This window comes from Mustela lutreola, chromosome 11, assembly GCF_030435805.1.
Source record: "Mustela lutreola isolate mMusLut2 chromosome 11, mMusLut2.pri, whole genome shotgun sequence".
NCBI classification, from domain to species: domain Eukaryota; kingdom Metazoa; phylum Chordata; class Mammalia; order Carnivora; family Mustelidae; genus Mustela; species Mustela lutreola.
The window spans coordinates 63609222-63622108 of record NC_081300.1 but is presented as its reverse complement, the minus strand read 5'-3'; the positions used below and the strand labels follow the sequence as shown (position 1 = coordinate 63622108).

Below are 12887 nucleotides of genomic sequence, written 5' to 3'. Positions count from 1 at the left end.
TCGCCGCCGGATCTGCGCTGTCCCAGCCTACCTGAACGCGTGCGCCGTCACACACAGGGACCTCTCTTTGTCTTTCCAGCTAGCTCTTGGCTCTTAGCATCTAGGCGCCGAAGGAGCGGTTTCGCTTGGCGGCGCAGTCCCGGCCTAGAGCTCTGGCGGCGGGGAAGCGGGAAGCCGACAGGGTCCTGAGACTCACGCTGGCTCCCGGTAAAGCCTAGACTGCAAGAAAGTTAACTCCAGCGAGAACAGAAAGGGGCCACGATGCGTGATCCAAAGAACCTGACAAAGTCCAGTGCTCATAGCTTACTCCGGGAAAGGTGCCTATAAATTGGATGGGTGTGCGGTGGGCCGTGGTCACATTTGGGGAAAATGTAAATGGGCAGAAGGCTTTCTTGTTCCTTGTGGCAAGGAGGCAGCTGAGTTAGGGATAAAAACAAAGGGGCACGTGGGTGGTGGCTCAGTTGAGCAGCTGCCTTCCGCTCGGGTCATGATTCTGGAGTCCCAGGATCAAGTCCCACATCAGGCCCTCTGCTCATCGGGGAGCCGGCTTCTCCCTCTGCCCATCGCCCCTTTCATGCTCTCTCTCAAATAAGCAGAATCTTTATAAAAAGAAAAAGGCTGGGCGCCTGGTGGCTCAGTTGGTTAAGCGACTGCTTTCAGCTCAGGTCATGATCCCAGAGTCCTGGATCGGGTCCCGCATCAGGCTCCCTGCTTCATGGGGAGTCTCCTTCTCTGACTTTTTTTTTTTTTTTTTTTTTTTTTACCTCTCATGCTCTCTTCCAAATAAATAAAATCTTTAAAAACAAAAACAAAGGCCTTAGGAGCGCCTGGGTGTCCCAGTCAGTTGAGCATTCTGCTCTTGGTTTGGCTTAGGTCATGATCTCAGGCTCCTGAGATGGAGCCCCACCTGGGCTTTGAGCTCAGCGCAGAGTTGGTTTGGGATTTTCCCTCCCCTCCTGCTTGGAGCCTTTTTTTCAAAAGTGAAGATGTGGGCACCTGGGTGTCTCAGTGGGTTAAGCCGCTGCCTTCGGCTCAGGTCATGATCTCAGGGTCCTGGGATTGAGTCCCGCATCGGGCTCTCTGCTCCGCGGGGAGCCTGCTTCCTCCTCTCTGCTTGCCTCTGCCTACTTGCGATCTCTTTCTGTCAAATAAATAAATAAAATCTTTAAAAAAAAAAAAAAAAAAACCTCTAAAAAAAAAAAAAGTGAAGATGTATAAATCTTTAAAACAAACAAACGGGCGCCTTGGTGGCTCAGTCAGTTAAGCATCTGCCTTCAGCTCAGGGCCTGATTTTGGGCTCCCTGCTCAGCAGGAAGCTTGCTTTTCCCTCTCTCCACCCACCCCCTCCATACCCCTGCTGGTACTCACTTCCTCATTCTCAAATAGATGTTAAAAGAAAAAAAAAAAAAGATTTAAAACAAACCAATTATCCCCCCTCCCCGCAAAAAGACCTTGCTGGAAACAGCCTCAGTAAATGCGTTTGTGCTAGGGGCGGAGCTGCCTCCTTGGCCCCTCCCACACGACTTGGTGAAAGTAGGGGCTCCACATTCAGGGGAAAAAAACCCAACATTACTATTTCATTCTCCAAAGGAACACCAAGAGTAAGTGATAGATTTAAGAATAACCAAAGCAGGGGCGCCTGGGTGGCTCAGTGGGTTAAAGCCTCTGCCTTCGGCTCAGGTCATGATCCCAGGGTCATGATCCCAGGGTCATGGGATCGAGCCCCGCATCGGGCTCTCCGCTCAGCGGGTAGCCTGCTTCCTCATCTCTCTCTGCCTGCTTCTCTGCCTACTTGTGATCTCTGTCTGTCAAATAAATAAATAAAATCTTTAAAAAAAAAAAAAAAAAGAATAACCAAAGCATTTTTTCTAATTCCCTCCGCCATGCCTTTTGAAGCCTTCCTTCTAGGGGTAAAATGATAACTAAACATACGAACATGCTTAATTTTTTTGAGAGGAAACATATTTTTTCCCCTGGAAATGCACTTTGAAAAGGCAGGTATCTGGATCGGGCATTCTGTCAAGGTGCAGCACAAGGGACACGATGCTTCAATACAGAAACTTTAATAGGTAAACATATCTTGTAATGTTACAGTGGGGACGATACAAAGGGATGGTAGCCAGGTGCACTCCCATTCAGTATTCTTCCCCTTCTTCAGCCTCTGCTTCCACGGAATCCACACCCACCTCTTCATAATCTTTCTCTAGAGCTGCCAGGTCCTCCCGGGCCTCAGAGAACTCCCCTTCCTCCATGCCTTCCCCCACGTACCAGTGCACAAAGGCTCGCTTTGCATACATGAGGTCAAACTTATGGTCCAGGCGGGCCCAGGCCTCGGCAATGGCGGTCGTGTTGCTCAGCATGCACACGGCCCGCTGCACCTTGGCCAGGTCACCCCCGGGGACGACAGTGGGGGGTTGGTAGTTGATGCCCACCTGTGAGAGAAAGGGAACATATGGCGATTATAATGTGGCCTCAGAAAAGATCGCTTTTTTTTTTTTTTAATTTTATTTATTTATCTGACAAAGCACACCTGTTGGGGGAGCAGCAGGCAGAAGAAGCAGACTCCCCGACGACCAGGGAGCCCAATGTGGAGCTCCGTCCCAGGACCCTGGGACCATGACCGGAGCCAAAGGCAGATGCTTAACCAACTAAGCCACCCAGACACTCCAGTAGCTTGCTTTTAAAAATGAGCTGTGGACCCAATTTAAATGAGCCCTGTATAACTGGTACTTTATTTTTTGACAGTACTGATAAGAATTTAACATCCTTTGTATGCTTTCAATTCTTAGATTTACCCACACAAGAGCACAAAGCTACATATATGAACATTTTTATGTATTTAAAGTACTAATGGTGGGTGCCTGGGTTAAGCCTCTGCCTTTGGCTCAGGTCATGATCTCAGGGTTCTGGGATCAAGGCCCGCATCTATCTCTGCTCAGTTGGGAGCCTGCTTCCCCCTCTCTCTCTGCCTGCCCCTCTGCCTACTTGTGATCTCTGTCTCTGTCAAATAAATAAATAAACTCTTTCAAGTACTAATGGCAAAACTGGAAACAAATGTCCATCATGGCAAACTAAATTTTTATAGACCTTTAGTGAAACACTGTGGTCATGAAAAAGAAAAGGAACTGTGTCTTGGCATATAAACATGTTCAAGGTGTGTGTGTATATATATATACACATATATATGTATATATATATATTTTTTAAGATTTATTTATTTGACAGAGCAAGAGACTGGGAGAGAGGGAACACAGCAGAGGGAGTGGGAGAGAGAGAAGCAGGCTCCCTGTGGAGCAAGCAGCCTGATGTGAAGAGCTTGATCCCAGGACCCTGGCATCATGACCTTAGCCGAAGGCACACACTTAACGACTGAGCCACCCAGGCACCCCTCAAGGTATATTATATACTTGGCAAAAAGAAAAGCAAGTTGGTTACTATTGAGTATTTATGCTTAGAAATAACCCTAGGTATTTTTACTCTGGGGTAACAAAACAGGATAGAGCCATTGATGGCTAAGGGAACATCATTGTGCAGGATAAACACCTGGGAGTGTGCTGAGGCAGTGTCTTGGTGAGCACATAGCAGTTAGCAGCACTAGGGACACAGCTAGTCTCCAGAATTGTTATGGGGAGAGACATGGGCCAGAACTTGACCAGGGGTATGGGTGTCCTCCCACAACTCTTAAGGCCAGGCCAGCTAGTCCCTCCCAAGTGGGAGCACCACCAATTCCCTGCTTTCTTTGGCTTGTGTGTACTGAGTCAACTCTGTCACTGACAAGAACTTGCATCCTTTGCTGCTATTGCTGGCCTCTCGACATCACCCAGAACACAAAAAGTATAAATTCCTTTGAAAATACACAGAATGAAGAACAAAGCAAGCTCCAGGGAAGGGGAAGAGGACTTTAGCTTTTCAGCCTTATATAGTGTTTTAATATTTTGCTATATATATGCATTTTTATAATAAAAAACTAAACACATTTAAGCAGAGAATATTGTGTATCCCTGAGTAAATGGTTAGAGAACACAGAATGTAACTACACTCCAGCTGACAAAGAGCTTAGAGCAATAAGAATGCAATATAGTCCCTTTGAGGCTGGCCTGTCTTCTGTAGGAATAAAAGCTATGGCTTTTACTGAGCTTCACCTAGTAAAGCTATGGCTTTACTGAGCCTGGGTGGCTCAGTGGGTTAAGCTTCTGCCTTTGGCTCAAGTCATGACCTCATGGGATGGAGCCCCACATGGGGCTTCTCTGCTCAGCAGGGAGCCTACTTCCCCCTCTCTCTCTGCCTGCCTCTCTGCTTATGTGATCTCTCTGTCAAATAAATCAATAAAATATTAAAAAAAAAAAAAAGAAAGAAAGAAAAGCTATGGCTTTCTGTACCTCCTCACAGACTGGCCTTCATGCTAGTTCACAGGAGCCAGAGATTCAGGAGAGAGAGCTTGGTCACAAGGCAACCCCCACAGTGCCTCCCAGGTGAAGCTGCCTTGGATATCCTTACCTTCTGAAGGTTACAGTGACTGAAAGAGAACTTCTTCCACCCAAGTCAAGAACTTGGCAGTTAGATGCGTGGAATAGATTTAAACTTTGACCTCTAATTCTAAGGTCTGCAAACTTCTCATGTAAGATTTGTGGCTATTTCCAGATTGGTGAAACCTGTCATAAAAAGTTTACCCTTTCCTATGAGTCACTTTAAATCCATCATTTTTATGCCATCAGAGATGATCTGACATCAAGGTATCTGACATAGAAAAAGTGGGGGCTGACAGGGCCAGACAGATTCAACTTCTGTGCAGTTACAGGTAAGCTACAGCCATTCCAAATGGGACCAGATGACATACATTTCTTCTACTTCTCATCATTTTCAATCTGAAATAACTGTAATGTACAGCTCTCTATACACCTTCAGAAATCATCAGGACGTACAAATAGGAGGGTCCACAGCTTTGTCAAGTGCAGAAACCCAAGGGTGAACAACCACTTTTAACTAAAAAGGACACAGAGTTCTCAAACCCAGGCACAGTGAGGCACTTAGCTGCATAATCACAATAGGTCTAGAGCCTGATAATCTGTTATTTGGCTTCTACGACATGTTCCCTTTTTCTTGGCAGACATTTCACTGTGACACTAAACAGAGTTGAAGGAACCACCTATTTATTATCAATGTGATACCACATATGACCCAGCATTCCCAGCATGGTTTGGAGAAACAAGAGTGAACTCGTCAGCCCCTACAGTAAACACTGTGTAACCAATTTAAAATTCTGCTTACATTTCTGCAAGTTTTGCCTAAACTGCAGTGAATAGAGATGTCTGAAGTTAAGTAAAGTCTAAAAAACACTATTTCTAATACAAAACACCACAAACCTAAGCAAAAAGAGAAATGTGGAGAGACCAGATGTACAGTCAGACTGTCTCTGATGTGCTCTGCATCACTTGCTGCCCATGCGGCCTTTAAGATACTAACAGCTGTTCAGCTCAGTCTTTACACTGTAAGATGTCAGTAATACTACACTGGGAAACTTTATAGGGTGGTTCTAAGAAATAAGGATACATGAAGTAGTTGGTATGCCGTTAGCAAATTCCTAAACTTGTTTTCTTTGCAGCCTAGCTGCCATGGAACAGGGGTATTCTCCACAAAGGGCATGCTGTGCTGGGTCTGCCGCTGCTGACAGGTAAAAACCACTCTGCATCACCCAGTCCTACCTTAAATCCAGTTGGGCACCAATCCACAAATTGGATGGTGCGCTTGGTCTTAATGGTGGCGATGGCTGCGTTGACATCTTTCGGGACCACGTCCCCCCTGTACAACATGCAGCAGGCCATATACTTGCCGTGCCGAGGGTCACACTTGACCATCTGGTTGGCTGGCTCGAAGCAGGCATTGGTGATCTCAGCCACGGACAGCTGCTCGTGGTAGGCCTTCTCGGCAGAGATGACCGGGGCGTATGTGGCCAGGGGAAAATGGATGCGGGGGTACGGGACCAGGTTGGTCTGGAATTCCGTCAAGTCCACGTTCAGGGCCCCATCGAATCGCAGGGAGGCCGTGATGGAGGACACGATCTGCCCGATCAGACGATTGAGGTTGGTGTACGTGGGCCGCTCGATATCCAGGTTGCGCCGACATATGTCGTAGATGGCTTCGTTGTCCACCATGAAGGCACAGTCGGAATGCTCCAGGGTCGTGTGGGTGGTCAGGATGGAGTTGTAGGGCTCCACCACGGCCGTGGACACCTGGGGAGCTGGGTAAATGGCAAATTCCAGCTTGGACTTCTTGCCGTAGTCCACCGACAGCCGCTCCATGAGCAGAGACGCGAACCCAGAGCCGGTGCCGCCTCCGAAACTGTGGAAGATGAGGAAGCCCTGCAGCCCCGTGCACAGATCCGCCTGAGAGAAATCACAGACCGCGGGTCAGCGCCTACGGAAGCCACACCGCCGACCTCCAGCGAGCCACGGTCACTCCTCTTTTCCTCTGCAGGACACTACGCGTTCGAATCGTCCACAGCGCACACGCGGGACACTCAGAAGCAAAGCAAGGCGGACGTTAAGATGGATGGATGATGGATACACAAAGCCCACCCGTGAAGGAAGACGGGGACTCAAGATTCTGGCCTGGGGTTTGGCCAGAGGGACTTTGAGGTCCCCATCCCCACCCGCCCTCCCGTCCAGGGAAACGTTCACAGGACGCCCTCTTACCAGTTTGCGGATCCGGTCCAGGACCAGGTCGACGATCTCCTTGCCGATGGTGTAGTGGCCTCTGGCGTAATTATTGGCTGCGTCCTCCTTCCCGGTGATCAGCTGCTCCGGGTGGAAGAGCTGCCTGTAGGTCCCCGTGCGCACTTCATCTACAAAGAGGATGCATGGGCCGCGTGTCTTTCAGGCCTGTTGTTAACTCACCAAGAGGGAGGGATTCGGGGACCCGCCGCATCTACCACGCACATGCTGGGCCTTGGGGGTCAGCAGTGTCAGTGTCTCACAGGAAATGTCTCTCTGTGACGTGCAGACCACAACTGCGATCTGTGGCCCTAGCAGGGAAAGTCAACTGGAGGTACAAAGTCCAATCTGACCGGTTCCCAAAGAAGGGAAAAAGCTCACACCTGCACACACACGATTATTTCTTCCCAGCTGTAGCTACAGCAACAGTGTGCCTAAGAAGCCCTTACATATTAGATAGTCACCAGGTCAGCGTGACTTCTGCCAGGCAGTCCCGACAGGGCACCCTAGGTGGCCTGTGGCCCACAGACTTCAGGCTGACATTCTGTCTCCTCCTGGGTGGCCATGAAAGGTGCGTCTCTTTGCAGCTCTCCCTGGCCACCACCTCAGGCTTCTCAGCTGGTGGATCCCAAGGAATGTTCTCTATTTACCTTCTGCCTAAGATGCAGGTCAAGACCCTTGTGCACCAGCAGCATTAACGAAGGACCCGTGACCGGGCACCCTGCACCCTGGTCTACACAACCACCTGCCTGGGTCTGAGAGGGCCTCGAGTGAATCTATTACCAGCCTCTTTTTCCTGGATATTAGGTTCTCCTGCATTAGGAGCCTCGGTGCCAAAAGACACTTGAAGCACTCACCCTGTAGTTTGTCACCTAACACAGTCACAGGCATATACTCGTGTGTCCCATCCTTTCTGGGGAAGGATTCAAAGGAGCACAGGGGATGTGGGTGGGGCTTTAGGGAGATTCTCTCACTGTCCCAGGAAAGCTGCCCAAGTGCCCCAGTACCTACCGACCACGGTGGGTTCCAGGTCCACAAACACCGCCCTGGGCACATGCTTGCCAGCCCCAGTCTCGCTGAAGAACGTGTTGAAGGAGTCATCCCCACCGCCGATGGTTTTGTCACTTGGCATCTGACCGTCAGGCTGAATTCCATGTTCAAGGCAGTACAGTTCCCAGCAGGCATTGCCGATCTGGACACCTGCCTGCCCCACGTGGATAGAGATGCACTCGCGCTGGGAACCAGAACACAAACCTTGAGACCTTCTTGTTTTTTTTTTTGTTTTTTTGTTTTTTTTTAAAGATTTTATTTATTTATTTGACAGAGAGAAATCACAAGTAGATGGAGAGGCAGGCAGAGAGAGAGAGAGGGAAGCAGGCTCCCTGCTGAGCAGAGAGCCCGATGTGGGACTCGATCCCAGGACCCTGAGATCATGACCTGAGCTGAAGGCAGCAGCTTAACCCACTGAGCCACCCAGGCGCCCGAGACCTTCTTGTTTTTTAGGCAATCGAGACTATATGGCATGCAAAACATAATAACATATATATATGCATATATATGTTTCAACATCTAAATCATTTACAAGCCTTTCCCAGAAGGCTTATGTGACCCTTTTGTCACTGTAAAAACTAAGGTGCTCTAAACCACCCTAGCTACTAAGTGCCAGACTTAGCCCCTATACAAAAGTGTTTGCGACCATATGTGTTCTGTCAATAATAAGCTCTGCATTGTCGCTAGTCATACTTCGTCTCTAAAGAACATTAGTTCTTGATGGTGTCCTGTCCAAAGACCCGGTAACAGGTAACATAGATTCAGGGAAGGACAAGTGGACTAGCACACAGGTTACCACAGCTCAGGTGCCACTGGTCACTGTATGTGTGTCTTCTCTCTACCCATCTACATATATCCTCTATTTTTCTCCCTCTAGGTTTGTGTTCAGGGAGGCTGACCCATGTGGACTACATTAAAAGGGCTGATTTGCCCCTGGCTTCTTGGTTGCTTTAGCCAATGGCAGGCATCAGCAGGAGACAGGGAGGTTAGAGGACAGTGTGGTCAGGGTGCTCACTTCCTGGGTCCCTCCTGCCATACTTCCATGGGTTCCTTGAGTGTTTATCAAGGCCAGGAACTTCTAGCAGACAGTGCTTTTCATAAAGCTACCTTCTTAACTTCCAGTAACCGCTCCCTCATTTCACCTTCAAAGCTAGGAGTTAAAGACTACCAGACATCACAAGTGCTACAACATTGCACTGTCTGTTGATGGTTTCCTTAGACCCTGCCCATAGCTTTATAGATAGTACCTTTTTAAAGATTTTCTTCAAAGTACATGTTTTGACTGCATCATACCTTTCCTGCCAGGAACCTAACTGCACAGTCATTAATCATTTGTTCTATTTTAGACATATTATCCTTACAAATACATAGAGGAAATCAAGTTAAATTCAAGGTGTCCTATCTACCCTAAATCCTTATGTACAATACACCAAGAACTTGAAGTCCTGTTTTCTATTACACAAGCATCATATCTCAAGTTAGGGGCACAGAGATTCACACTATGCTGCAATCCCCCAAGAATCTATCCCAGAAGGAAGCATTCAATTCCAGAAAGAACTCCAATGACAAAGAACTCATTCCTTCAGAGAAGGAAGTCAACAACACTCTGGGAAGTCTTGGACTCCACCCAATCACACCATTTGCAAATCCATATTGTTCACTTTGCCTTACTTAAATCCAAGCAGCCTATACTTCACAGAATGCCTGACTTGGTTTTTCTACTCACTTGGCCCCACTATGACTGCAGTAAGCTCTGTATCCTGAGAAAATCCCTCAATTTCTTCTTTTATAAAATGGGGACTGACATGGGATACCATACCTAGGTGGCTCAGTCAGTTAAGTGGCTGCCTTTGGCTCAGGTCATGATCCCAGGGTCCTGGGATAGAGTCCTGCATCAGGCTCCTTGCTTGGCAGAGAGCCTGCTTCTCCCTCTGCCTGCCACTCCCCCTGCTTGTGCTCATCCATTCACTCTGACAAATACATTTAAAAAATCTTTAAAAAAGTGGCGGGGGGGAACCAATGTGCTAGGTGATCTCCAAGGCCACCTTCATCTGATTATCTAACCAATGAAACAAATCAAAAGCAGTCAGGAAATCATTCCTAGCTTTCTTTCTTTCTTTCTTTTTTTTTTTTTTTTAAAAGATTTTATTTATTTATTTGACAGAGATCACAAGTAGGCAAAGAGGCAGGCAGAGAGAGAGGAGGAGAAGCAGGCTCCCTGCTGAGCAGAAAGCCCGAAGTGGGGTTCGATCCCAGGACCCTGGGATCATGACCTGAACTGAAGGCAGAGGCTTTAACCCACTGAGCCACCCAGGCGCCCCCATTCCTAGCTTTCAATAGAAAGCCATTATAAATTCATTGCCAACCTCAGCTGGATCATTAAAATCTTACATTTCTTTAGTCAGCTTTATCTCCTCACTGAAAAAAATTATTTGAAACTTCCAGTGTTCTTTTCAAGCTCCAGCCCAACTGCTCTCTTCATATTCTTACCAGATAACCTCATTCCCTACTTACCCAGAAGCTTCAACTTCCAGCCAGCAAATGTGCAGAAGCTCTCCTCATTCCTTTACTTTACAATAAAACTATGTTTCCTCCTATCAATGATCTATTGTTTCTATTGATCCCCTACCCAGCAACAGTCCTCAAAGTTATCTGGAGTTGCCAGGCCACTGGAGATCCATATACCTGTTCAGGATACATGGAAATTAAAGCAATATCATAGTCGGGACTGCTAAGGTGACCAGTCCTTCTGATCATGTTCACAACTGCATTGATGGTGCATAATTAGAGGTGGGTAAAACTGCTGGCGCTTGAGCACAAATCAAGGTAGTGGCACCAAACTGTACCAGTGTTCGTTAGATTTCTCACATTTATGCACTCACAGTAAAAAGACAAAAAAAAGAAGATCAATTGGCCAATTTCATTTAAGAATGTTCATAATGAAGCAAAAATGATTATTGATTTTATAAAATCTCCAACCTTGGGGCACCTGGGTGGCTCAGTCAGTTAAGCGTCTCTTTTTAATTTTTAAGCAGATTTAAATTTTTTTTATTTTTTACTTTAATATTTTTAAAATATTTTATTTATTTGACAGAGAGAGCCACAGTAAGAGAGGGAACACAAGCAGAGTGGGAGAGGGAGAAGCACACTTCCCTCGGAGCAGGGAGCCAATCCCAGGACCCTGGGATCATGACTGAGCCCAAGACAGACACTTGACGACTGAGCCACCCACGGTCTCCTATTTTATTTATTTTAAAAGATTTACTTATTTGTCAGAGAGAGAGCACACACACAAGCAGGGGGAGCAGTAGGCAGAGCAGGCAGAGGGAGAAGCAGGGAGATGGATGTAGGACTCAATCCCTAGACCTTGGGATCATGACCTGATCCAAAGGCAGCTACTTAACCATCTGAGACACCCAGGTGAGCCAAGCATCTGACTCTTTTTTTTAAGATTTTATTTGAGAGAGAGATCACAAGTAGGCAGAGAGGCAGGCAGAGAGAGAGGGGGTGGTTAGCAGGCTCCCTGCTAAGCAGAGCACCTGATGTGGGGCTCAATCCCAGGACCCTGAGTCCATGACCTGAGCTGAAGGCAGAGACTTAGTCCTCTGAGTCACCCAGGCACCCCACTCCCCCAAAGTGTGTGACTCTTGATTTCTATTCAGGTAATGATCACAGGGTCCTGGGATCCAGTCCTGTGTTCATCAGGGAGTCTGCTTAAGGAGTCTCTCTCTCCCTCCCCCACCCCACCACCCCTCGCTAACATATTATCTCTCTCTAAAGTTAAATATATCTTTAAAAATAAAATCTCTATCCTCAAGAACTGTGACAAAATAGAAAATATTCATAAAGTACTTTTGTACCTACTAAAATACAGCTATCTTTGAGAAACGGCACTTGTGTGTTTTGAGTTGCCAACGAACTGGCTGCTTTTCCCATGGAATGTTATTTTCCCACAAAGAGTTGACAAACTATGGCTATTCTGACTTGGATACTTGTAATTTATGTTAAAATGTGCTGCCTCTGGGGCGCCTGGGTGGCTCAGTGGATTAAGCCGCTGCCTTCGGCTCAGGTCATGATCTCAGTGTCCTGGGATCGAGCCCCGCATCGGGCTCTTTGCTCAGCGGGAGCCTGCTTCCTCCTCTCTCTCTGCCTGACTCTCCGCCTACTTGTGATCTTTCTCTCTGTCAAATAAATTAATAAAATCTTTAAAAAAAAAAAAAAATGTGCTGCCTCAAAGTGAACAAATTAGTTTCTCGTTTTAAATTTCTAACATGACAAATGCTTATTGATGTAACCCACATAAAACAAAAGCTCCTTGGAGTCCTGGATCATTTGTAATACTGTAGGGATGTCCTGGGACCCGAAAATTTGAGAACCACTCTCCTGTCTTCAGAAGCCCAACAATGTGGCTGGTCTTCTCAGAGGCTGATTCGAGGCCACCCCAAAAACCCTGCTGCCAACCTGGCTCCATCAAGGCACAATTTCTGAGGCGCCACCCCACCTGCACCTGCCGGCCCTCCCCTCCCCCCAACCTCAGACACTCCCATGATGCAGGTCGCCGCTGCCCTTGAGGCCCACACACCCAGAAGACAAGCGAGAGGATGACGATCTGCTCGTCCCCTCAGCCCCGGACCTCCCGTGCGCACCCCAGTCCCTTCTTCAGCCGACGCCTGCCCCCCTGCCATGGAACCCTGGTCCCGGCGTCCGTCCTAGTCTTGCCCCTCCCTGTTGCCTCACGTGGCGGGCTTCGCCCACAGTGCAAGAGTGGCCGGGGTCCTGCCAATGGCAGGCCAGGTCCTGGGGTCTTACCATGGTGAGCTCAGCTGCTGCCCAACGCCACTACTCGACCTCAACTGCCGCCACAGATGCCACGCGCCCAACTGCCGCCACGGGACTGTGCACACTGCTGGGGATTGGCCCGCCGCTGCGCAGGCGCCAATTGGTCGTCAGCGTCTCGGGGCGGACCGAAGCCTGGAATCCCGCTTCCGATTGGCCATTGCTTGACTCCCGGAGTATGGTGCCTTCAGATTGGATACGGCTGTGGCGGGAAGGCTACCGCCGAGCCAAAGGCGGAGAGTTCTTGTGCCTCCTCGGCCTTTAGGTTGGAGTGGCGGTGGTTTTCCCTGC

General features: G+C 48.1%; 1 protein-coding gene across 1 annotated transcript; it reads right to left on the bottom strand.

Moving 5' to 3' along the window:
* Positions 1–2047: 2047 nt before the first annotated feature.
* On the bottom strand, positions 2048–12698 carry LOC131810812 (tubulin alpha-3 chain). The gene is made up of 5 exons (XM_059138649.1): positions 12570–12698; positions 7722–7944; positions 6693–6841; positions 5703–6383; positions 2048–2432 (listed from the first exon to the last, which is right to left on the bottom strand). Exons 1-5 carry the CDS (start codon positions 12570–12572, stop codon positions 2136–2138), a joined length of 1353 nt encoding a protein of 450 aa, XP_058994632.1. The 5' UTR covers positions 12573–12698; the 3' UTR covers positions 2048–2135.
* Positions 12699–12887: the final 189 nt, after the last annotated feature.

What these genes read in the sequence shown, in the direction of transcription:
- LOC131810812 (XM_059138649.1), bottom strand. An exon ending in CCTGGAACCCACCGTGGTCG is followed by an intron (nt 6,842 to 7,721) that starts GTAGGTACTGGG and finishes TCCTCTTTGTAG; the next exon opens with ATGAAGTGCGCACGGGGACC. An exon ending in GGTGCCCAACTGGATTTAAG is followed by an intron (nt 2,433 to 5,702) that starts GTAGGACTGGGT and finishes TTTCTCTCACAG; the next exon opens with GTGGGCATCAACTACCAACC.